We start from the raw sequence: 21,674 nt of genomic DNA, 5'->3' as shown, positions 1-21,674 counted from the left end.
AGATTGCATAGCCCCACGTAGAAATTGGAAGCTTGGTGCGCATAACCAAGGTTCGTGCGATCATTTGTAATATTTTAATGAACGCTTCTGCGAGACCATTCTGGGTGTGAACATGGGGAACTCGATGTTCAACATTAATCCCAAGGGACATGCAATAATCATCGAAAGTTTTAGATGTAAACTCTGCGGCATTATCAAGTCTTCTGGACTTTATAGGATAATCCGTGTGGTGAGCCTTCTGGGCGAGAAATTTAGCAAAAACAGCGTTTCATGTGGACAATAGTGTAACATGTGATCACTTTGTCGATGCATCAACCAAAACCATGAAATATTTGAATGGTCCGCATGGTGGTTGGATAAGTCCACAAATATTCCCTTGTATCATTTGCAGGAGAAAGATGGAGTCTTTACTAGTCTTTACATATGATGGTCTAGTATTCAACTTTCTGAGCGAGCAAGTTTGGCATAGTGTGTCACTAAACACAAGATCCTTATTAGTAAGGGGATGCCCGTGTGATGAATTGAGGATATGGCGCATCATACTTTGATCTGGGTATCCAAACTGGTCATGCCATAGCAAGAAACTGCTCGAATTGGTTAACTTATGGTTAACTATGTGATTGGCCTCAATCGATCTAATGGTGGTCATGTAAGACCGCTCGAGAGACATTTCGATTTCTCCAATGTATGCTTCTGGCCATACAAATTGGAGGTTATTCAAAGATATTCCACTCCATTTTCCTCAGTGGTTTCAACATGATAACCGTTGCCTCGAATATCCTTATAACTCAACAACGTTCTTCTGGAACTTGGAGAATATAAGGCCTCATTAATGGTAATTCAGTACCATTGGACAACATAAAAATGGGCTTTGCCATGGCCCTCTATCAGGTTGGATTGGCCTGATATGGTTGTCACAGAGGTATGAGTAAGCAATAAGTTTGAAAAATACTTCCGATCTTGAAGTATGGTGTGCGTAGTAGCACTGTCTGCCAGACAACAAACTTCCCCACTAAACATGCTTATTCATAAATTTAATTCAATAGATCACATGTATGAAAATAGCTTGATTGAATTAAGTAATATTCGAGCATAACCAAATTTCCAAAACAAATAATCCAAATCATAAATCACCAAAATAATGCGAATAAGAAAAACATTATTCAGAAAATAAATACGGCACAAGCGCCGATCATATCCATGTCATCGAGTTTCTAGTCTTCGAAGTGTCTAGTAGCAGCCTGGAAATCAGTGACCTCTAAGGTGGTATCCATAGGAAATGATCCCTCAACGAAATTGGTCTCTCGAGTTCCGCGACTGGCGTGATACTCATTCACAGCTTGCGCTGATGCACGGCAGCTGCGGGACCAGTGATCAGTTCCTCCACATCGGTAACAGAGATCATTCTGATTCTGATTCTGGTGGCGACGGGCCGGACCAGTGTTCCTCTCATTTCGAGTTCTTGCGGCCGAGAGACTATGGTTCCTACCACGTGCGCCATGGCCACGTTGGCCTCGGTCATACAGGCCATTCCTCTGAGAACCTTTCATTCCATATCTCGGGCAGTCAGACTTTGTGCCCTTTCCATGACCTCGGTATCCTCTTTCGCAGTTTGAATCGCGATGAGCAACAGCGTTTGCTTCAGGCAATGGTGCTGCTTTAGTACCGACAGGTCGGGCTTGATCATTTCTCATTAATAAGTTGTTGTTCTTTTCAGCGAGCAACAGAGTAGTGATCAATGCCGAGAACTTGGTAAAATTTCTCTCCCTGTATTGTTGCTGCAGGACCAAACAGGAGGCAGAGAAGGTGGAGAAAGTCTTCTCCAATTGGTCAGCTTCAGTGAGCTCCTCCCCACAAAATTTGAGGAGTGACCGGATCCGGCAGATCTCCGAATTATACTCATTCACGAATTTGAAATCCTGGAAACGAATGTTCTGCCAATCATGTCTTACTTCAGGCAAGAAAATGGTCTTCCAGAGCGACCCAAAGAGCTCGTGGATCGTCTTCAGCGAGGTACTCAACTTGAAGTACTTCCTCCATATGCTTCCTAATGAAGATCATGGCACTTGCCTTAAGAGACTCTGCGACAACATTGTCTGCATTGATTGTCAACCTCATCTTCTTGGCAGTCAAATGAAGCTTAACATCTTGAGTCCACTTTAGATAGTTTCTTCCGAAAACTTCCAAAGCGACAAAATCAAGCTTGTTGAGATTCGACATTCTTTGGTTGAAAGGAACAAATAATCATAATTAGTACTTTAGGCAATAACATCCATAAGCAATAAATAAGAACTTCAAGTTCTATAACATGGTATAGACATGTAAAATCTACTGGTTTTATCATGTATGGTGAATTTATGAAGGAAACTTCAGGTCCCGTATATGGCATTATTGAAGCTATAAGTTCAATATTTATGTATAAACTACTGGTTCATTAATTACCTGCAATTTCTACACATATATTCTAGTGCAAAAATTTAAACAAGTAAACTATTCATATACCCAAGTAGAACAGAAAAATATCACAAAATTATTTGAATAAAAGTTTCTGACATTTACAGTATATATATTATAAATCATCAACAGTACAGTGGTTAAGGTGCAAGTGGTGCACAAGAGGTCCTGGGTTCAAATCCGAGGCATGGCAAGAATTAAAATCTCCTTTTTACAAAGTTTCAGGAGGCTTGCCATGTGTCAGCGTGAGAGTGGCGCTGACGTGGCAGCTTGGTGGCTGCTTGCGTGGCGTCCGCGTGGCAGCTGACGTGGCACCTGCGTGGCGTCCACGTGGTAGCGGCGTGGTGGAGCCTGCGTGCCGGTGACGTGGCAGCCGCGTGGCGGGCCTGCTGGGCTGGCGCCTTGGGCTGGGCTGCTGCTGGGCCTGCGTGGGCAGCAAAGCTGCGCTGGCAGCGAAGGGGCGCTGCTGCTGGCAGCGAAGGAGCACTGCTACTGGGCAGCGCGGGGTGGTTTTCCGATCACCCAAAAATTATTCCTCTTTTTATTTTAATCATTCAACTCAAATACATGTATTTAAATGTATAATCCCAAATAAATCAATCACATAAATTTAGAGTTCATGCTTCATGGAAGATTTTTCAATCAATCAAGGTTTTAAAACATGAACATAAAATTGTTATATAAAACCTACATGGTTGAAGAACAAATTGAATGATTATCCTCTTTCGTTTAGCGATCCACAATCCAAAGAGCTTCTCGTGCTGATAACGTGTTGTAAAAGTAGGTAGAAATTAGGGTTTGTGGAAAAGAGGAGGCAGAGAGAATATCATCTGTCATTTTCATTCATGTTATAAATATCCTTATATAGAGGTAGGGTTTACTAGGTTTTGAATATTTACTAGTATGCCCCTACAACTAATTACAGGAATAGCCACGTATAACAATATATTTACAACAATAGCCTAATTATTCAAAGAAATTAAAGAAATAAATAATGAAATGAGTTAATTACCTGCAGCAGAAGCAGAGGATGATGATGTTTGAGCAAAGGGTATGAGTCCAGAGCGACCCAAAACAGAGTACATAAGGTTGATTAGCGAGCTCTTGCCAGAAGCAGAGAAACCAACCAAGAGAATTGTGGCCACGGGTGGAATGTCCATCTTATCCTTACTGATACCTCCTATGGGCATCCAGAAATCACCTGATCGATACATGAGCAGCTTGTGCCGAAGCTCATTAATCCTCTCATGATTTGCAACCAAAGCCAGTCTCTCCAACTCTTTAAGCACTATGGTCCTTGGTGTGAGACTACAAGCGCTGGTTATCAGGTGATTATTAACACACTCATCAAATTTTGCAGCCGATCTCCACCAACAATAAGAAACTATGGATCTTAGTGACTGATGATTCTCATCTTCATCACTTGAAAATAGTTGGTTCTTCATCTAATCTTATTTTTGGGCACACTAGTGGGACTAGTGACTAGTGAGCACTGTTGAGTTGGGTTGCAATTGCATGGAAGCAAGTTTTAAAAGTAGGAGTTGAAGGCAAGGCAGTGAGGCATCTATGGACAAGAGAGTCCTGGCTATGAATGAATGAGGTCCACATGTTGATTCCAAGTGCAGCTTCCTATCTCTTTCCTATCTTAGTTGTACTTTTGTTTAACTTTACTGGGCAGGCGTGATAGTAAATTTCAGATACATCTCTTGAGCCTTTATGTTGATACCATTATAGCAATATGCCAATATCCTAAGGGGAATGGAAGAGCAGTACTTATCCTCTGTGGCAAAGAGTCTTGCACCATCTCCCATTCAGGAACTTTCCTTTCTTGCCCAGAGATGCAATGCCATCAACCTCGCCGAAGGCTTCCCAGACTTCCCTGCACCTTCCCACATCAAATACGCTACCGTTTCCGCTATCCACTCCAACTTCAATCAGTACAGGTAACCCACCTTCCATCTTACAATTATAACTCAACTCTGTCAATTATTCATGTGCTCAGCTTTAATTAGGCCATGAATTTTGAAATTAATGGAGCCTAACTATTTATAGTTAATACTGTAAGGCATGTGCAAGGAATATGTGATCAGCTGGTAAACATAATGAAGCGCGTGCATGGATTGGAGATCAACCCTCTTACTGATATAGCTATTTGTTGTGGCCAAACCGAGGCATTTGCGGCGGCAGCGTTTGCAAGTATATATTAATTAACTACCTAACCTAGCTAGCTAGCTTCAAGCTTAATTTCTTTTATTAATTCTTATTGGGATTTTTATTTTAATCAATGTCTTCTGTTTGGACAGTAATAGACAAGGGAGATGAAGTTGTGCTGTTTGACCCTTGTTATGAAACATATGAAGCATGTATTAAGATGGCTGGGGGAGTCACAGTAGCCTCTGCTTCTTATAATTTAATTCCCATCACTCAAGGCATTGAGTCTGTTATGAATTAAGATTAAAGCTGCTGCTTGTCGATGGTTACGTTCATCACCACTTACGGATTTGTACTTAATTAAGTTTGTCAATACAATGAATATCACAGGTGTTTGTGGCTCTTGACCCACCTCATTGGACCTTGGACCCTAACAAATTCATCAAGTCTTTTACTGGGAGAACAAAAGCTGTAGTACTCAACAGGTTAGAAATTAAACAACCACAAAGAGTGTCAGAATGAACATATGGAGCTTTGATTACAAATTAATTATACTATTTCTCAAAACCAATGTTATAAATGTTGTAGCAATCTCATGATCTGTAGAGTAGAGGTTCAGTGCAGGTTATTTGCTTGATCAATCCAATATGAAAAGGTTACTATAGTTTATAGACTAATAAGGGGTCCTGACTGTTTTGTTGAAAATCGAGTTTAGGAGCAATCCTGAAATGGCTATTGTGTCCCTGGAACGATGCATTCAATAATAATGTTGAATGTGTATTTTGCAAGAAATGATATTTCTCATATTATGATTTAGAGATGTTCCTGATGCAAATTTTGCACAGTCCTCACAATCCAACTGGCAAAGTTTTCACTAAAGATGAACTTGAGATTATTGCTGAAGAATGTCGCACCAGGAATTGCGTAGCTATAACAGATGAAGTATGATAATATTCTTGTACTTGTACCTATAAAACTTATGCATACTGAATTTCTTCTTAGATAACAAGCTTACTACTTTTCTGAATATCTAAGTAACTTTTGGATTTGTTCTTTTTGAATATTTCTGCAGGTATATGAACATATAACATTTAACAATGAGAAACACATATCCCTTGCCTCATTTCCAGGAATGCAAGAGAGGACTATTATCACATCCTCCTTATCTAAAACGTTCAGTGTCACAGGTCCATAGCTAACATCTTGCCCAAAAGACTTTTGATCTGAATTTGCTTATGCTGGTTAATATATATTACATTGTGGCATTCTGATTTGCTTCTAATATTGCTAAATTTTTCATTAATTTCTACTTCAGAATTATTAGAATATGCTTTCATTGTTGGAATCTTGTCTATCACTCTTATCAGGTTGGAGGATTGGGTGGGCAATTGCTCCAGCTTGTATTGCATCTGCAATCAGAAACATTCATATTAGAGTTACAGATTCTGCTCCAGCCCCTTTCCAAGAAGCTGCCTTGATTGCTTTGAGAAGCCCCCCTGAATACTTTGACTCATTGAGAGATGTATGTCCAAAAGGCAACACTTGCCTGGTTTTGTGAACTTCATAGCCCATAATAGCTTATTTGTCTACGTGATGCAACTGATAATATGACTATCCATTGTTGTTAATACCTCTATTATATATGCTCAGGATTATGAATCAAAACGAGACTACATCGTCAATTTGCTTGCCAGGGTTGGTTTTAAGATTTCGTTCAAGCCTCAGGGTGCATTCATTTTATTTGCAGAGCTACCTGAAAATTGCCGACTTTCTGATGTATGCTTGCCTTTTACTTTGTTGGTTTTAGTTTTCAACAATTTTATAGAAAAGCTTTAATTAATTTGTCCATGCTTCTTGCAGGCTGTAATTGCTCATTTTAGTGATATAGGTGATGAGGTTCATGCTTTTGCAGGTAGATTATGTTTAAAAGTTAATACAACAAGCTGGGGTGGTGGCTGTGACAGGATGTGGATTTTTCCATGCAAACTTGTCTTTGGAGAAATTTTCTCACAAAGGTTATAGTTACAAGGAGAGATACATCAGATTTGCTTTTTGTAAAAGTGATCATACTTTGGCTTCTGCTGCAAAAAAACTTGGAGAGCTTTTGGATGCTGTAGGCTGTCTCAAGCTACAATGATTTGGCAGGAAGAATACCTCATATTTGTGTACTGAATATTGAGAAGAATATATAACTTCACTGAAAATTATATAAGCTAGTCTTGGACTGAATATGCACTTATGCAGTATAAGATTCTTTAATTAGAAGTTACTAGTGTTTGTGCCCGCGCGATGCTGCGGGTCTGAAATAGTTATAAAATGTGTTTGAGCGTTATAAAATTTAAGTTGAAATTTTTGGAAATGCTGTTAAGGTTTGTCAAATTCATATTCTATGCAACCAAGTTACAGCTATGCTTGTGCAATTCACATATGGCATCAGAAATGAATCATGCATAAAAATAAGCAGAAATTAACTATTTCAAGCAATAAATAAAGAAATTACTTCTAATTAGAAAATGGGCAAGCACTTTATCAAGTCAATTGTGCTAGAAGTCCATGCAGGTATGAAACTGTGAAGATATTGACAAACCTGCAGAATTGGAGTTTTAACTTCAACTAAATTAACAAAATCTAATAAACATGTTTCTAAACAGTAGCATCAATGTTGCTGATGCATTTAAAGTTACAAAATGATGGTTGATTATGTGTTTTTTATGCTGGTTGTGATATTAAGATATTGTTGATATCTTAAAAAACCAAACAACATGCAAAAAATATTACAACGCTTAGTTATAGAATTGTATGTGATACATAACAAAAGAGCAAGATCCACTGTTGAAGAGTTATTTTATGAATCTGCAGAGGTGGATGTATGGGTTTGAGGAGATTTTTCTTCAGTGTTGCTGGGCTGGTCATCCTCTTTGTTGTCTCCTGCAGGTGGATGCTTCTCTGTTTTGCTGGAAAATTAGAATATGTTATTTGTTAAGTGTATATGAATTGCCAAATTGTAAAATGCATATAGATTTGTTTAATCAGTTGAGATTACTCTGTGGACTTAACAACACTTGGTAGTTGAAAGTAGTATGAATTCAATTTTTAACTAACACTATGATATTTTTGAATAGGAATTGAATGGGCTGAGTGGTCATTAGAAAATATATGTGAAGTTTCCATGTATAGAGTAAGTAAGTGTAAAAGATAAATGAATGAATGTAAGTAGTATCATTAAACCACTTAGTTAACAAAATAAATTGTGCAATGCTTGAGCTAAACTTTTCTTGTGTGTTTTATGTTATCGAAGATGTTTTGGCACATATTTAGTCATTTTATTATTATATTATTTTGTACAGTGGCTAACCATTTTAAAGAAACATGGAAAAGAGATAACTTAAATGCAAAGAAATTTTAGAATTGTCTACTATATTGGTATATTGCTTGCAAGCTGATTTCAAGAATTTCCTTGGTAGATATATTGAGCACAGTATAAATGTTTGGCATTGTGAACCTAGATATATTAACCAACAATGTGTACATTGTAACATCTGCATTTAACCAACAATGTGTACACGAGGTTTGAAGATGGGTATGCTTGGATTTTTGCTTATCAAGCCAGGCTCTGGGGTTACGGCGAAGGTGGTCTGAGTTCTATTTAAATAAGGTCTGAGTGAGTGATTAGCCTATGATGTGGACAAAAGACATTGAAATAAGGAGGGGAGTACTTACAGAAGAATCACTGATATTGACTATTTCTGAAGGGTTCGCCGAACCCGACGCAGTGCCTTTTGTTCCCTTAACCGTCTGAGATCAAGAAAAGGTTAAAAAAAAAAAAACCCTTAAAATAATGAAAAGGAAAGAGAGAAGAGATTCACCACTAGGGACTGCGCCGAAGATGAAGCCCTCGGCGAAGATCGTAAAGGAGTGAGATTGCTCGGTGGGTCAGCAGGAGGGGTGGTTGGTTGGTTGGCCGAGGTCTGGCTGAGCGATTCCCGGACAAAGATAGATGGCAGGTCGTCGCCGGAGACATCGATTGGAACATGGCCATGCACAGCCACATTTTCTTGAAGTTGTTCAATAACTTGTTCTTCGAGAACGGCACCGTGCACGGCCAGGTCCTTGTGAGTTTGTTCAGTAATTTGGTCTTCAGGAACAGTTTCTTGAACAACCTGCTTCTTGCCACTTTAAATTATAAAAAAAATAAAAAAAAGAGCATTAAAATAGTTGAAATATGAGAAATCCAAGTTAAAATCGTTTTTGAAAAAGGTACCTCAAGTTCGCCTGAACATTTCATGGTGGCGTATTTTCGCCGGGTATGTTTGCGGCGAGGGAGTTTCTTGTGATCACTTTCATCTAAACAAAGGGAGATGTTAGCAGCTGCTAAAAAAAAAAAAAAAAAAAAAAAAAAACCAAATTGTAAATACGGCCACTTACCAACAAGCAAGGGTTTTCTCTTGCGAGAAATTTCGCCGGAGGGCTGAGGGGCCACATCAGGTTTGATCGGCATGTTTGTTTGCATGGCCGTCATGAGTCCTTTTCCTTTTCCTTTTCTAGGACCTGCAACTAAGAGAAAATTAGATACATAAATGAGATGGGTTTTGGGAATGAATGTAAAAAATAATAATAAAAAGTGTACCTCGTGGCGAAGCTTTCTGAGACCTGTGTGGCCAAGACCTGAAATCCGGGATGCCTTTAAGGGGTAATTCACTGAAAAATTCTACAGACTCGTATTAATGAGTACTAATTTCCTATGATCTCAAAATAGTCAAATTTCTTTCAAAAAAAATTATCCTACTCTCATAATTTAATTCTGAAAACAATAATAATCGCCAAATTCTTGAATTTTCATTTTCTAAAATTTATTTCCACACAACTAAGCTCTAAAACCACAACCAAAGGTCTAAGTTAGTTAAAATAAACTTAAAAAATTTCTAATTCCTTTAAACAAACCTTAAAACAAGTTTGAAAAATTTAAGTAACAAAATTCTCATAAGCCAAAATTTGGGTTGTTACACTCAGTGAAGACAAAGCTTGGCTGGGTGAGAGCCTGAGAGGCACGGGAAAAAAGAAAGGAAAGATAAAATAAAAAATAAAAAATAAAACAAGGATTGAAGAGAGAAGCATGGGGAAAAAAAGTAAGAAAAGAAAAAAAATAAAAATAAAAAAAATAGGGTGGGGGTTTAGGGCCTTTGGGCAATTGGAAAGAAAAAAAAAAGGTTTGAGATTTCGTTTAGTTATTTTAAATCTTAAACTCTAATACATTTCTATATAAAAAAATAATTAAAAATATCCTAAAGGGCCTAAAGAGTATTAGGGTATATAGAGTATTAGAGTATATAGAGTATATAGAGTATTAGGGTTTAGATTTTAGTGTATAATTAAATTATACAGTATAAAGAATAAACTAATTTTATTTATTTATTATACTAATTTTATTTAACAATATTTGCTCCAACGCGTATTATATTCACCTTATATCACATGAAACCTATTATATAATTTGATTTCTTCAATGTTTTTAATCAATTTAGTAGATAATATGTTAAATAAATATATAGTAAAGTTTCATTAAAAAATTTCGTATTTTGATAACAATTTCCGTTGTTTCCGTCTAATTTTTGTCGAAATTTAAAAATTTTCGAAATTTCCATCGAAATTTTCTCGAAATCCAAAATTTAATTCCTTGATGCAATCTGCTCAAAATATCAGTATATCCACTTGTAGCAAAACCAATAAGTTCAATCCTTCAAAAAACAATAAGTGCACAGCCAGCAAAAACCTCCATATACGAGCCCTTAACATAAACCTGCAAAAACTTCATAAAAACACATTTGCTCCCACAACTTCAAAATCCTTCAACCTTCGAATCACCTACTGCTTCTTGGTCCTCTTGCTTTTTCTTCCACTTGATCATGCATGTGATGGTTGCGATGCCTGAGTTGGCGGTGGAGGTGAGTTAGTGGCTTCTTGGGAGGCTTGGGTTGATACTGCCACATTACTAGTATCCTGAAATACACAATAAATGCAATTAAAATTTATGCTTGGACAATGAACATGCCATAGAAAGAACACTATCATCAATATACCTCAGAAGTTACATGCATTGCCCTTCGTTCAAGCATTTGTCTTGGTGGTAAGTTCCTGTGACATGTCCTTATGTTATGGCCTTCTTTTTTGCATTTTCCACATTTAACTGTGACTTGGTCCTGCCTACCAACATTCACAAGATCACCTTCAGGTTCTGTCTCTCCCAATGACTTCATCCTCCTCATCCTAGGCTTGCTAGGTTGCCTACTGTATTCAGCGGGGTGTATCTCATCCCCATCAGTTGGTTCCCACAATGTCATTTCATTCACTGGATTGATCAAGCAATCGTAAGAGGTAAGAAAGGTCCTCTTGTGGTAGAAATCATCCACGAACATTTCTAGGGCCATTCTTTTGTAATTACATGCAGCAATAACATGAATGCAAGGAATGCCAATGAGTTGAAATTTCCTGCAACTGCATGTCCTGTCATTGAAGTCTACAATGAGTTGATCACCACCACCTCCATCAACTTGTTATCTGTAATCCCATTCCAACTAGCAGTGTACCTTGCACTATCAACTTCGTTAACCTCTAGCTTCTTTTGGATCTTGGGGCAAATATCCCTCGGACACTTCAACATATTGTCCCTCCTAACATGAATTCTTTTCATCAACATGGTTCTGACCATTTCTAGCATTGTGAGAATGGGTTTGCATCTGGCCACCAAAATCACACTATTGAAACTCTCACATAAGTTGTTCAAGAGCATATCACATTTGGGGATACATGCATCCTTGTTCTCAGCCTCAACAACTGCATAAGCTATCACCCAAGTTTCATCATTAGCATCCACACCTACTGCATATATATAGCAACTGCCCTCCAAATGGTGTCTTCAAGTGGCAACCATCTAATCTCACGAGTGGCCTGCACCTTCTCTTAAAACCCTCATTGCATGCCTCCAAACATATGTAAATCCTCTTGAAGTTCCCTTCCTCATATTGAACTTTTGCTATTGTACCAGGGTTAGTCCTCATGAGCTCATGACAGTAGTCTCTAACCCTACTGTACTGCTCTGCATGACAACCCTCAATCACTTTCTTTGACATTCTCAGTGCCCTATAAGCTTGTGTCTTGGTACACCTAACATTCCACTCAGCTTCCACAGTTTGCATCAATGCATCTGTTGGGATTGTAGGGTTCAGTTTGATTTTTCCCACATACTTACCCATTATTCACTTGCTGAAAACATTCCTATTGTTGTGATCTCAAGTACACATATGCACCTTCATCATCTTTTTTATTTGAAGTGAGTCATCTTTGTGCCTCTTTCCAACACTATCGATCTCATAAAAAAAGGACAACCTTTAGCACATGTCACCTACAATTTAAATGACTCGTTCCTCCTGAACTTCATTCTTCCATGTCCATTACGAATGGAATACTCAATCATTGCTGCCCTAAAAACTTTGGCATCACTGAATATCAACCCTTTTTGGAACTTTGGGTTCACCATGTCAGTAGTAGGTTTGAACTCAGGCCACTTCTTATGGGTCTTCTCATCTTCATCAGAGTCTACCACATTGTGCAAGTCATCAGAGTCATATTCTTCATCACCATCCACTGTCTCTCTCACATTCAAGTCATGCACACCACCCTCTGGTGGCACAGGGTCTTTTCCTTTCCTCTTTGATGCCCTTCTCTCTACTTCAGTTGAGGTCTCAGCCTTATGTGCAGTTGAGGTCTCACCCTCACGTGCAGTTGAATTCTCACTCTGTGCAGCAGCTGCATGCTCCATAGGTGGTAGATCATTCCTTCCATCATGCCTTGCATCTTGTTGAGCAACCTCATCCATAAACCTACGCATGGGATGGTGATCATCATCTGGAGGATATGAATCATCAATAAAGTCATTCTCAGATGGTGGTTGACTTGGTTGAGTCTCATCTACTTGTGCACCTCCAACATGTGGTTCTTCACTCCCGCCAGTTGGTTGACCTTCACTTGCTATCAAAATCAACTTCTCTTTCTTTTCATTTCTTTTGGCATTTGTCTCACCTGCTTACCATTGTCCCTCTGGCTTCAACTCCCTTCTCCTACCCCAAGCACATCATCATCAGTATCACTTAGCTCCACCAACTGGACTTGGCTAGGCACCCTAGTTAAATCATCCACAAATTGTTTGTGTCTCTCCAATGCTTCATCTGGAGACATGTGCTCAAAGAACATATCAATGACAATAGCATCTTCTAGGACATAGTTGCACATCTCAACTACATCATTGTCATTCTCTATCCTCTTAAGACCTTCAGCATTATATTCATGCCCAGGTATCCTGTAATGGTACCACACGAATTGACTCTCATATCCCAACTTCTCAGCAAACTCATCTATTTCTGTAAGACTCATTAAGTTCTTATCACAGTAATCAAACCAAGTAACTTTGCCTCCTCTGTAATTCTCATAGCTGAAATCACCATTATGGTGCAGTCGGATTGAGAAACGTTCTGGAATGTCTGCATGTATGAAATAATAAATCATTAAAAGTTCGGCAACAGAATAATAAATCATGTACTTTCCCACTAAAAGGAATATTTTTTTTCTGTCTACTTTAAATATTCAAGTTATATTCCCTCCAACTGGACACTTTCCCACCAGAAAAAAAAAAAAAGTCATACATTTTCTTAGACACTTTCTAGGACCACAAAACAGTCAATAACCAAGCATTATTGTACCACCAACTAGCTGAGCAACCCATATGACACCACTAAATTAAGTACACGGTAGAAAACAAGCACAAACACACACCTTTCTATTAAAGTTCGCAGTAGCACAACCAGACAACTCACATGACCATACGCACACACCCATACCCAAATATTCTCATCACTAGCAGACATGCAATTTTGTCTCCCATTCAACTCTATATAAAGTCCATATAACCCCCATACCCTAAAACATTACAAATACAAACCCAGACAACAAAATACTTGCTGTAAAAAGGTATCTCGTAGTCATCTTCCTCGTGTATCTTCCAACAAACCATTCTACACCACAAAACTAGTAGTTTGGAGTGACAACGCCTTCTTCAAGATATTTACTTTTCGAGCGAGCGCAACTTAGTAGTTTGGACCGAGAACTGGGTTTTGGGTCAAGATCATCTCTGTACTGGGTTTTGGGTCAAGCTCGTCTTTGATCTAAGATGGGTCACAGAGATCACAACTACAAATCTAGGGTTCTCGGAGCTTGAGAGTCAGTCACAGAGGTTTTTTTTTTTTTTTTTGTGAATACATAAGGCATTAATTGATGTAATTTGAAGAGTTTTAATAAGTTTTAATTTGTTTTAGTTTCATTTTTCATGTTTTTATTATTTTAATATATTTTTTTGATGTGGCAGTGTGTCAGGCCCACTTGACAAATATTTTGAAGGGAATTAGAAAGGTCAGGCCGACATGGACTATTTGGGCAGGATCAATTCTAGTGGCGACATGTGGCTACCAGCTATACGCCATGTGGGTGCCACATCATCACATAACGGAGGTACTAAATTATCACGAATTTGAAATACAGGTACGCGGATCCCACTTTTTGAAAACGAAGTACCGAGTTGAAATTCGTGGTATAGTTGAGGTACTAAAATAAAATTTACCCAAAAGATTATTACCGAAAGCTTTTGATTGAAACAATTATTAGAGTTTTACCATCTAAAAATTTAACAAAAATGTAATTTTGAATTTGATTAAAATAATTTTGAGACTATGAGGAGTTGATTGAAAAAATTGAAACAATGAGAACGAAATTAAAATAACTACCAAACTATAAGGACCAAAATGATCGTTTGCTCAAAATTATATGTCGTAGACAAGAGAGCATTGACAACAGAATTAGCATCACTGAAGACATGCTTTGAATGTAAATTCTTAAAGTAGGTCACAAGAAACTGAGTATCCTGAATAATAGTGTACAAATACAGTAAGGAGGTTTGCCAATTTTGTCCACGTTGTTGGCGTAATATGCTTAAATTTTTTTTTTTTTTTCCCTTTTTTCCATGTTCTAGTTTTTTCGTTCTTACTAGGCAAAGAAACCACATCATTGAATAGAAGGAGGGAACTGATTATTAAAATTGAGCTGTTGAATCACAAAACAATCTTATAGCTTTTAAGTAAAATCATATTACTCTTTAATTTTATGAATATGTGCTGCAATAATACAGATTATAATATACAAATTATGCATTTCACTAACATTTTCTTTTTCCTCTATAAGCAATTCTAGAATTTTTGATGTTAAGGATTCAATTTTCTAAGCTCTAGTTGAATAAGAAGAGGTTCTTGGGGGGCGAATGAGGGATTTAGTATATGCAATAGGCAAAGCAAGTAATTTCTTAGCTTTGCTAACATAAGCCCTCTTTGTGAAGTTGTTGTAATCATTAACTTCTATCTCATCTAATATTTGGCGATACAGAAGTAGGGATGCCCATACCTGCGACAACAATTGAATACTTTAATCAGAAAAAGGTAACAAAACCTTTGCTCTCTAATTCTAAATAGGGAAAAATTTACAAACATGACACATACTTTGATGATTGTTTTGTCCTATTTGTAAATTTTTCCCTTCTAAATATGACATTCTTTGTAACTGAGACCACAGGGGAAAGGGAACAAGAATAAGTTTGAAAAACCAATTACAATTTGACACGTGTTTAATTTTCTATAGTTTTCTTCCTTTCAATGACCAATTCGTCCTTATTAGTCAATACGTGTCAAATTGTGATTAGCTTGCAAGGAGGAATAGCTATTTTTGAAAAAAGTGGCAACTTCCTAGTTTCGATAAGAACACCTACAATTTAGAGAGACATCTTATATTAAATAGAACAAAATAGAACCTCAGATCTAGTCAGCACTTGTTTCATATTTATTAAACTTTTGAGGCTTACCGGCCATCTGCTGGCTTCACTCAGCTCTGTCACTCCCTTCTCTGCCTCATCGAAGAACATCCTCGCCCTCTTAATTTGATTCTTCATGAAATTCCTCCATTTGTCTGTGACCTTTCCAGCAAATATATCAGCATCAGAAAGCCCTGCTTGTGCAAGCTCATCCTGTGGTAAATAAATCCTTCCTCGCTTTGCACTGCTCAAGAAATTGCTCATAAGTCATAAAAAGGATAAAAGATGACTGCAAGTGAGAGGTGATTAGTAGTAATGACAGAGTAAGTTCCAACAAGAGACCATTCATTTGAGCAGTTCAAATTTAGGTGACATCCAGTTGATTTTAAACAAAAGCAAAAGCATTAAGTAGAAGAAGATAAAGAAAGTTATAGGCCAACATACTCTACGGTTTTGGGCACTTTTGTTACCATAACATTGCTAAAATGATTAAAAAATTTCAGCATATATAAATCATTAAAGCTCTGTACTTACTCCTCTCCAACATCCCTGAGAATGTTGGTTAGCTGATTTGCAATCCCTAATGCCAAGGCAGCATTATATACACTCTCCGTTGTTGCTTGCGATTCAGGTGCAATGCCCATAACTGGAACACTCATCAATCCAACAGTCCCAGCCACATAATAACAGTAGAGATATAGTTCATCAAAGTTTTTGTATGTTGACTTCCTAAGGTCCATTCTCATTCCTTCTATCATATCTTTGAAGGGCTACAAAAAGAGCAGAAAAAGGGTCAGAAGTTCATTGACATTCAAAGCTTTAAAATAAATTTACAAGCTTAATCCTGGTATAATTGAATTTTTAATCAAATTGAAAAGGCATCTATCTAGAATTTTTAATAAATGGGTAGGTCTTAAATTCATATATTTTGATGCAATAAAAAAATAATACATTCTGCTGGTAACTTTAAGACAGACCAAGCTAGTAAGATCCATTCCTCTTATCTATGGCTTGCATCTTACATATCTTGGTTGGAAACATGTAAGGTCATTTCCAAATCCTAGTCCAAACGTGACACACAAATGAAAATGTTTTACAATGAAAGCTTAAAGATTAGGCGTTATCGGATTCCGTCATATAATACTTTGACAGTAATTCTAACCTGAATGTCGACAGGAAATTTGGTAACTGTATTTGACAAAGCAGCATCGAGCATATCAAATGGACGACCTTGGAAAAGATCTTCCAACCTCGACTCCCACCTATCTAAAGCTGTTGGTGTTATGTGTGAAGCATTAGGCCCATCAACAAGCTCATCTGTCCTCCGACACCACACTGTATGAGCAGAGAACGTCAGAAGAACAAAAGAGGAAATAAGTTTTGTCACTTAGGGTGAAGTCAAGAACAAACATCCATAACAATATATGTTTTACAGTAAATATGTACTATGAGAAAGAAAAGAAAATGATAAAGAACAAAACAAATATGTCATGTACAAGTGATAGCATCTATTAAGATGATAGATAATCCAGTAGAATTTCCTCTAATTCCCATTTCTCCTTTCAATCTCTCCATCCCTCTCTTTTATAACATCAAGATTGTGTATCAACCTCTATTCACATTACAACTATTTGATGGTAGTTGAAGTGGTTGTGTCTTGAAGTTTAAGAAGAAATTTTCATATCACTGAAGCAGTCTGGAACTCGCAGGCAAGTTAATTATTTGAGGAGAAAAGGAAAACATTGCCTGTTAGCTATGGATCTTTCAGATAGGGCACGTAAAGGCTGGCTTCAATATTTAGAGGACAACGAATTTTCAAGAGCTCGCATTCTTCAATTGAATTTTAATTGGGACAAGATGATAAGATAACCACATCATTCTTCCTAAGCAAGATTCTGCCAACAAGTATGCTTTTTATGACCTCCATAATTTCTTTCTAAGAAAAGCATGGGATGTATTTCCAAAATGCTAGTGATAAAATGGAAGGAAGCCAAATTGTAGATCATTTCTTTAGCACAAAATATCAGATGGCATACCTAGCTTTGGCAGACAGTTCTCTCTCTCTCTCTCTCTTTATTTTATTTTTAACATGTTAACCTTAAAACTTCAATAAAGTTCCAAAGCAGTTTTAATAATTAACAGATGACCATGTATTTGGGACTTATTGCTCTGTGTTACTACATGAAAAGGGAGCAATTATCAGATTTGGAATATAGAAAATACAGATTTAGTATGGACACAGCCAAACTAAAGGTAACTATCAAATGGCATGGAATACCATTTGTGCTAATAAAAGCAAGAAGTGCTTCTTCAAGGATTTGGACCACAGTTTCATGAGCTCCCAATTTAGTATCCAAAAGTACTCTTTAAACTACAATAATAATCAATGCCCTTCTGCATCTGTTTCAATCGAAACTCAAAATGAATGTACTATGACAAAATCATAAAGGGAAAACTGAAATCTGATTAATAGTAATAGTCACTCACCATATATTGCCCAGATGGCCCTTCTTCTTTCAGGTGTCATAAGCAAAGTTCCTGAAAAGCCAAAATCAGAATAGAATTGAGTTATTCCAAAAGATTACAAATTAATGCTACACATAGATCACTACTAAGTGAAAGGCTGAAAGCAAAAAAATTCCTTTGAATAGAAAAATTAAAAAATCATTCAAGAGAAAACCAACCCAAGTAAAAAGTCTTTGCATACTCTGCGCAAACTTCTCCACATCGATCATAAGCTTCACTCAACAAGCCCAGACTCCCGGGAAGAACAATATCTGGCTTCACATCAAGATCTCCACTAGACCTCAACTGCTTCTTAACCAAGGCTGCCTGCTTCAGCACCACATCGTAAACCTTCTGCTCCGATGAGACGGCTATTTCTCCGGCCGGGTTGGCTACCATGCTAGAGAAAATGGGGAATTTGGTTTCACTCTCTAAGCCAGACCCCCCAAGCCCAACACATGAATATATCACATCTGTACTGAGGGAGCAAGATTTCCATTTCTGTTTTCTACCCATCTTTGCTCTAATCGAACTCCGATGATCTCCCAAAACAAACCTCGATGAAACTAAAATCCCAAAGCAATTGAACACCTCTGTATTGGGAGAAACCTTCCACAGTAATGCTACAGACATGTTGAACTTCAAATCTCAGCTACCAAAAACTCTTGCGCTACTCTTTCTCAAACCTTAAAATATACACCAAACTCATTTCAGTTTCATCTTTCTTTGAAAGAAAAGCAGTTCAACTTCTTCCAGATAAAAACATTGACAAAATATATGCACAAAAACAAAATTTGAAGAAGCTTATCCAACTCACTCCTCAGTTACCCAACAGAAAATAAAAGGGCATTAAAAACATGAACAAGAAGAAACTCCCAACTGGGATCTCATTCTCAAACCCCAAAGAAAATGTTCAACAACTTGAGCAGCAAACTAAAACTGAGCTCAGCACAAAATCTGATAATACAAGTAGAAAGTAGTGACAGAAAAGCACACCTGTGGTTGTTGTTGCTAGTTTGCTTAGACCCACTTACAATAGTAGCTCCCAATGCACAATTAATTAAACCAAGTTCAACGCATCAACATCATGACCAAAAAAACTAACAACGGCCACTAGGAAGAGTGGAAGACCTTCCCTCACCACCTGACCCACCTCAACTCTCCACTGTTCCAGACTCTACTACTTTTCTTGCTCTTTTCAGGTTCATATAAAAGATGTCTTTTCTGTTTTATTAAATATTTCTTTTTCTAGTTTTTAGTTTTTTTTTTTTTCTTTTCTTTTATTTATATATAATTATACTCTAACCTGCTTCTTCTCCCTTTGTCTGGACTTTGGATAGAGATCCACTGATGCAGTTGTTTTCACTTCCTCAGTCTCACTCATCAAATTGAAAAGTAGCAACTTTTTGTCCTGATATAGGCATAAACATGACAGAAATGCTGCAAGTGTTTCATCTCTCTTACTTATTTTGATATAGGAAACATTTCTGTTAATCTAATATTCTAGTCATATAAACAGTTTTTTTTTTTCAGTCTAAACCTATATAAATTAGAACCTCCTCAATTATCATCCAAGAAGACTGAGAGCCAAATTATTTGTATGTGGCAAATGTGAACTCGAGTTATAGTTCAGAAGCTGCTGTTAAAACTTTTCCTATAAATTATAATAGGTTTTTTTACCACCCAGATTATTGGGCATGTGCAAAGTTGGTATTTAAAACAAAAGTTGTGCCCATTTACCACCCAGATTTACACAAAGGTGACAATGTGACACTTATCTTCACTTTCCGTCAAATTTTATATTAACTTGTAGAGTATTTCAGTCAATTCATATAATAGAACATTTAAAAAACTAAAACCCAAATAGAAAATGTAAAAAATATTAAAATAAAAAAGAACTTTATGACAAAAAATAAAGAGCAATGCTTGAGTTCTCATATTTGAAGACCAACTTTGTTCTCATAACTAATCAAATTAGCTCACGATGGTATCTATCATCTCAACTCTCTTCTCTCTCTTATTGTGGAGTTCATTTAATTGGTCATGAGGACAAAATTAAACATGAGGACCCAAACATTTTTAAAAAATTAAATGGATATCCCCTCACGCTGTTGATTGCAAAATTATTTAGATAGAACATTTTTTTTAAATCGTAATTTAAGGCAAAATATTTGATAGAACACTTTTTTTTAATCTGATTTATGGGTAAAAATATTTAGAAACACTTTTCAAAAAGAATTATATTATTCTTAATTTCTCTCAAGGACAAAATAGGAAATTTGGAAAAAATATATGTTGATTTAACAGAAACTTAGAGGGTATATTCAATTGGGATTCTAATGGATTTTAAAAGAATTTAAAATTCCATAGAAATCTAAGTGTATTTAATTCAGAATTTGATGAATTCCATAGAAATATAAGTGTAGTCAATTCATAATTTTAAGAATTTCATTAAAATCTAGATGTATTCAATTTCTCATGAATTTTAAAGGATTCATTAAGTGGTGAATTTTGATAGATTTTGATGGATTCCGTGAAATTTCATAAGAATCCATAAAATATGCAGGAGTCTATAACTCCTTTAAAATCTCAATTGTATACACCCGCTCTATGTCCCACATTTTCATGTCGAGACAAATCTAGGTGATAAATGGGCACAAATTTTTTCTAGGTGACAATCTTTTGACGGATATATATTGCAAGTGTATTTATTGGCAATAATTTGATTTAATAAATCAGTTCCAATGTTGTTTAATAAATATATGCAATTAAGTCATAAGAGTTGGTAAGTTTGTAGGTAGGTCCGGGCCCGGATCCGAAATGAAAAGAGACCCGAGCGAGAGAGGAAGCAATTAGTGAGCAGAGTTGAGAAAGCAAGAGGATATCCAAAGAGGATGACAAGGCGCAAAAGGCACCCAATCAGTGGAGGATAACCTTATCACCCACGAGAGCAAAAGGGTGGGGTTGTCCACGTGGCAGATCCCCATTGAGCCTTTGGCAGGAGAGTGATGTGGGGCCCGATCCAGTGGTGGTGGTGGTGGTGTAGTGTAGAGTGTGGAAGTTTGGTGGACTTGGGTTGGGACCGTTGGGTGAGTGAGTCGGTGTGTGGGGTTGTCAGTGTCGTTTTGTGTATTTGCCATTTGCGTATTTGTCTTGGAGTGTAAAAACTAAAAAGTGCGTTTCGGGCTTACCGACAAAAAGAGTGCCTTTCGGAAAAAGACCACATCGCTGGGGCCTCCTCCACACGTTTGCTCGTGGGTTTGAAGGTCAGCTGTTTGACACGTACTCCTTCTGCACTTTCTTTATCATATTTTCTCTCACATGTTAACATTAATTAATAAATTAATAATTATCACCATAGCATTTCAATTCATGCAACATTGAGGATTAACAAACTATATGGGCTGCAGACCATGCAGCTCACCATGAAGAATCACACCTGACTCATCTCGATTGATTCAAATGAAAATTATCATTAAATATTTATAAAAATAATTCTTCAACAAAATAGTAAAACACTATTTTTTTTTTTTTTTTGGTACTACCTTAAAAGAAAACATTTTGGATAAAGCCACAAATTCATACGAAGTGTGATTTAATTGCCACCGATTGATCGGCTCATTTCATTGCATATTGTTTTTTGTTTAGTATATAGTTATGA

General features: G+C 37.0%; 2 protein-coding genes and 1 pseudogene across 6 annotated transcripts; 1 reads left to right on the top strand and 2 right to left on the bottom strand.

Annotated features, from left to right (window-relative positions):
• Positions 1 to 3,275: 3,275 nt before the first annotated feature.
• Positions 3,276 to 6,927, top strand: LOC147286019 (uncharacterized). 2 transcript variants are annotated; one of them, XM_086242758.1, is made up of 9 exons: positions 3,276 to 4,397; positions 4,520 to 4,650; positions 4,758 to 4,843; positions 4,996 to 5,090; positions 5,451 to 5,547; positions 5,678 to 5,792; positions 5,973 to 6,127; positions 6,256 to 6,381; positions 6,466 to 6,927. In XM_086242758.1, exons 1-9 carry the CDS (start codon positions 4,213 to 4,215, stop codon positions 6,625 to 6,627), a joined length of 1,152 nt encoding a protein of 383 aa, XP_086098884.1. In that variant the 5' UTR covers positions 3,276 to 4,212; the 3' UTR covers positions 6,628 to 6,927. The 2 variants fall into 2 exon arrangements, with proteins under 2 accessions (XP_086098884.1, XP_086098885.1); XM_086242759.1 differs by having other exon boundaries at positions 3,279 to 4,397; positions 6,518 to 6,927.
• Positions 6,928 to 10,342: 3,415 nt separating this feature from the next.
• On the bottom strand, positions 10,343 to 11,855 carry LOC147286018 (uncharacterized; annotated as a pseudogene). Its single transcript, XR_015121674.1, has 3 exons — positions 11,557 to 11,855; positions 10,683 to 11,498; positions 10,343 to 10,602 (listed from the first exon to the last, which is right to left on the bottom strand). The product of XR_015121674.1 is annotated as an uncharacterized LOC147286018 (transcript).
• Positions 11,856 to 14,752: 2,897 nt separating this feature from the next.
• Positions 14,753 to 18,967, bottom strand: LOC147286017 (phytoene synthase 2, chloroplastic). 3 transcript variants are annotated; one of them, XM_086242756.1, is made up of 6 exons: positions 18,193 to 18,967; positions 17,996 to 18,046; positions 16,671 to 16,843; positions 16,043 to 16,278; positions 15,560 to 15,752; positions 14,753 to 15,124 (listed from the first exon to the last, which is right to left on the bottom strand). In XM_086242756.1, exons 1-6 carry the CDS (start codon positions 18,644 to 18,646, stop codon positions 15,065 to 15,067), a joined length of 1,167 nt encoding a protein of 388 aa, XP_086098882.1. In that variant the 5' UTR covers positions 18,647 to 18,967; the 3' UTR covers positions 14,753 to 15,064. The 3 variants fall into 3 exon arrangements, with proteins under 3 accessions (XP_086098882.1, XP_086098881.1, XP_086098883.1); XM_086242755.1 differs by having other exon boundaries at positions 14,753 to 15,105; positions 18,193 to 18,965; XM_086242757.1 differs by lacking the exon at positions 14,753 to 15,124 and adding an exon at positions 15,163 to 15,462.
• Between the last annotated feature and the right edge of the window lie 2,707 nt (positions 18,968 to 21,674).

Source organism: Dryas octopetala, chromosome 4 (genome assembly GCF_963921425.1).
Source record: "Dryas octopetala chromosome 4, drDryOcto1.1, whole genome shotgun sequence".
Lineage (NCBI taxonomy): Eukaryota > Viridiplantae > Streptophyta > Magnoliopsida > Rosales > Rosaceae > Dryas > Dryas octopetala.
Note: the sequence above shows the minus strand (reverse complement) of the source record. Positions and strands in the feature narration are given on the sequence as shown.

What these genes read in the sequence shown, in the direction of transcription:
- LOC147286019 (XM_086242758.1), top strand. Translation starts at nt 4,213, where the DNA reads ATGGAAGAGCAGTACTTATCCTCTGTGGCAAAGAGTCTTGCACCATCT. An exon ending in TCCAACTTCAATCAGTACAG is followed by an intron (nt 4,398 to 4,519) that starts GTAACCCACCTT and finishes TAATACTGTAAG; the next exon opens with GCATGTGCAAGGAATATGTG. An exon ending in TAAAACGTTCAGTGTCACAG is followed by an intron (nt 5,793 to 5,972) that starts GTCCATAGCTAA and finishes CACTCTTATCAG; the next exon opens with GTTGGAGGATTGGGTGGGCA.
- LOC147286017 (XM_086242755.1), bottom strand. Translation starts at nt 18,646, where the DNA reads ATGTCTGTAGCATTACTGTGGAAGGTTTCTCCCAATACAGAGGTGTTC. An exon ending in TGCAAAGACTTTTTACTTGG is followed by an intron (nt 18,047 to 18,192) that starts GTTGGTTTTCTC and finishes TTGGCTTTTCAG; the next exon opens with GAACTTTGCTTATGACACCT. An exon ending in GTGAAGCCAGCAGATGGCCG is followed by an intron (nt 15,106 to 15,559) that starts GTAAGCCTCAAA and finishes TTGTTGTCGCAG; the next exon opens with GTATGGGCATCCCTACTTCT.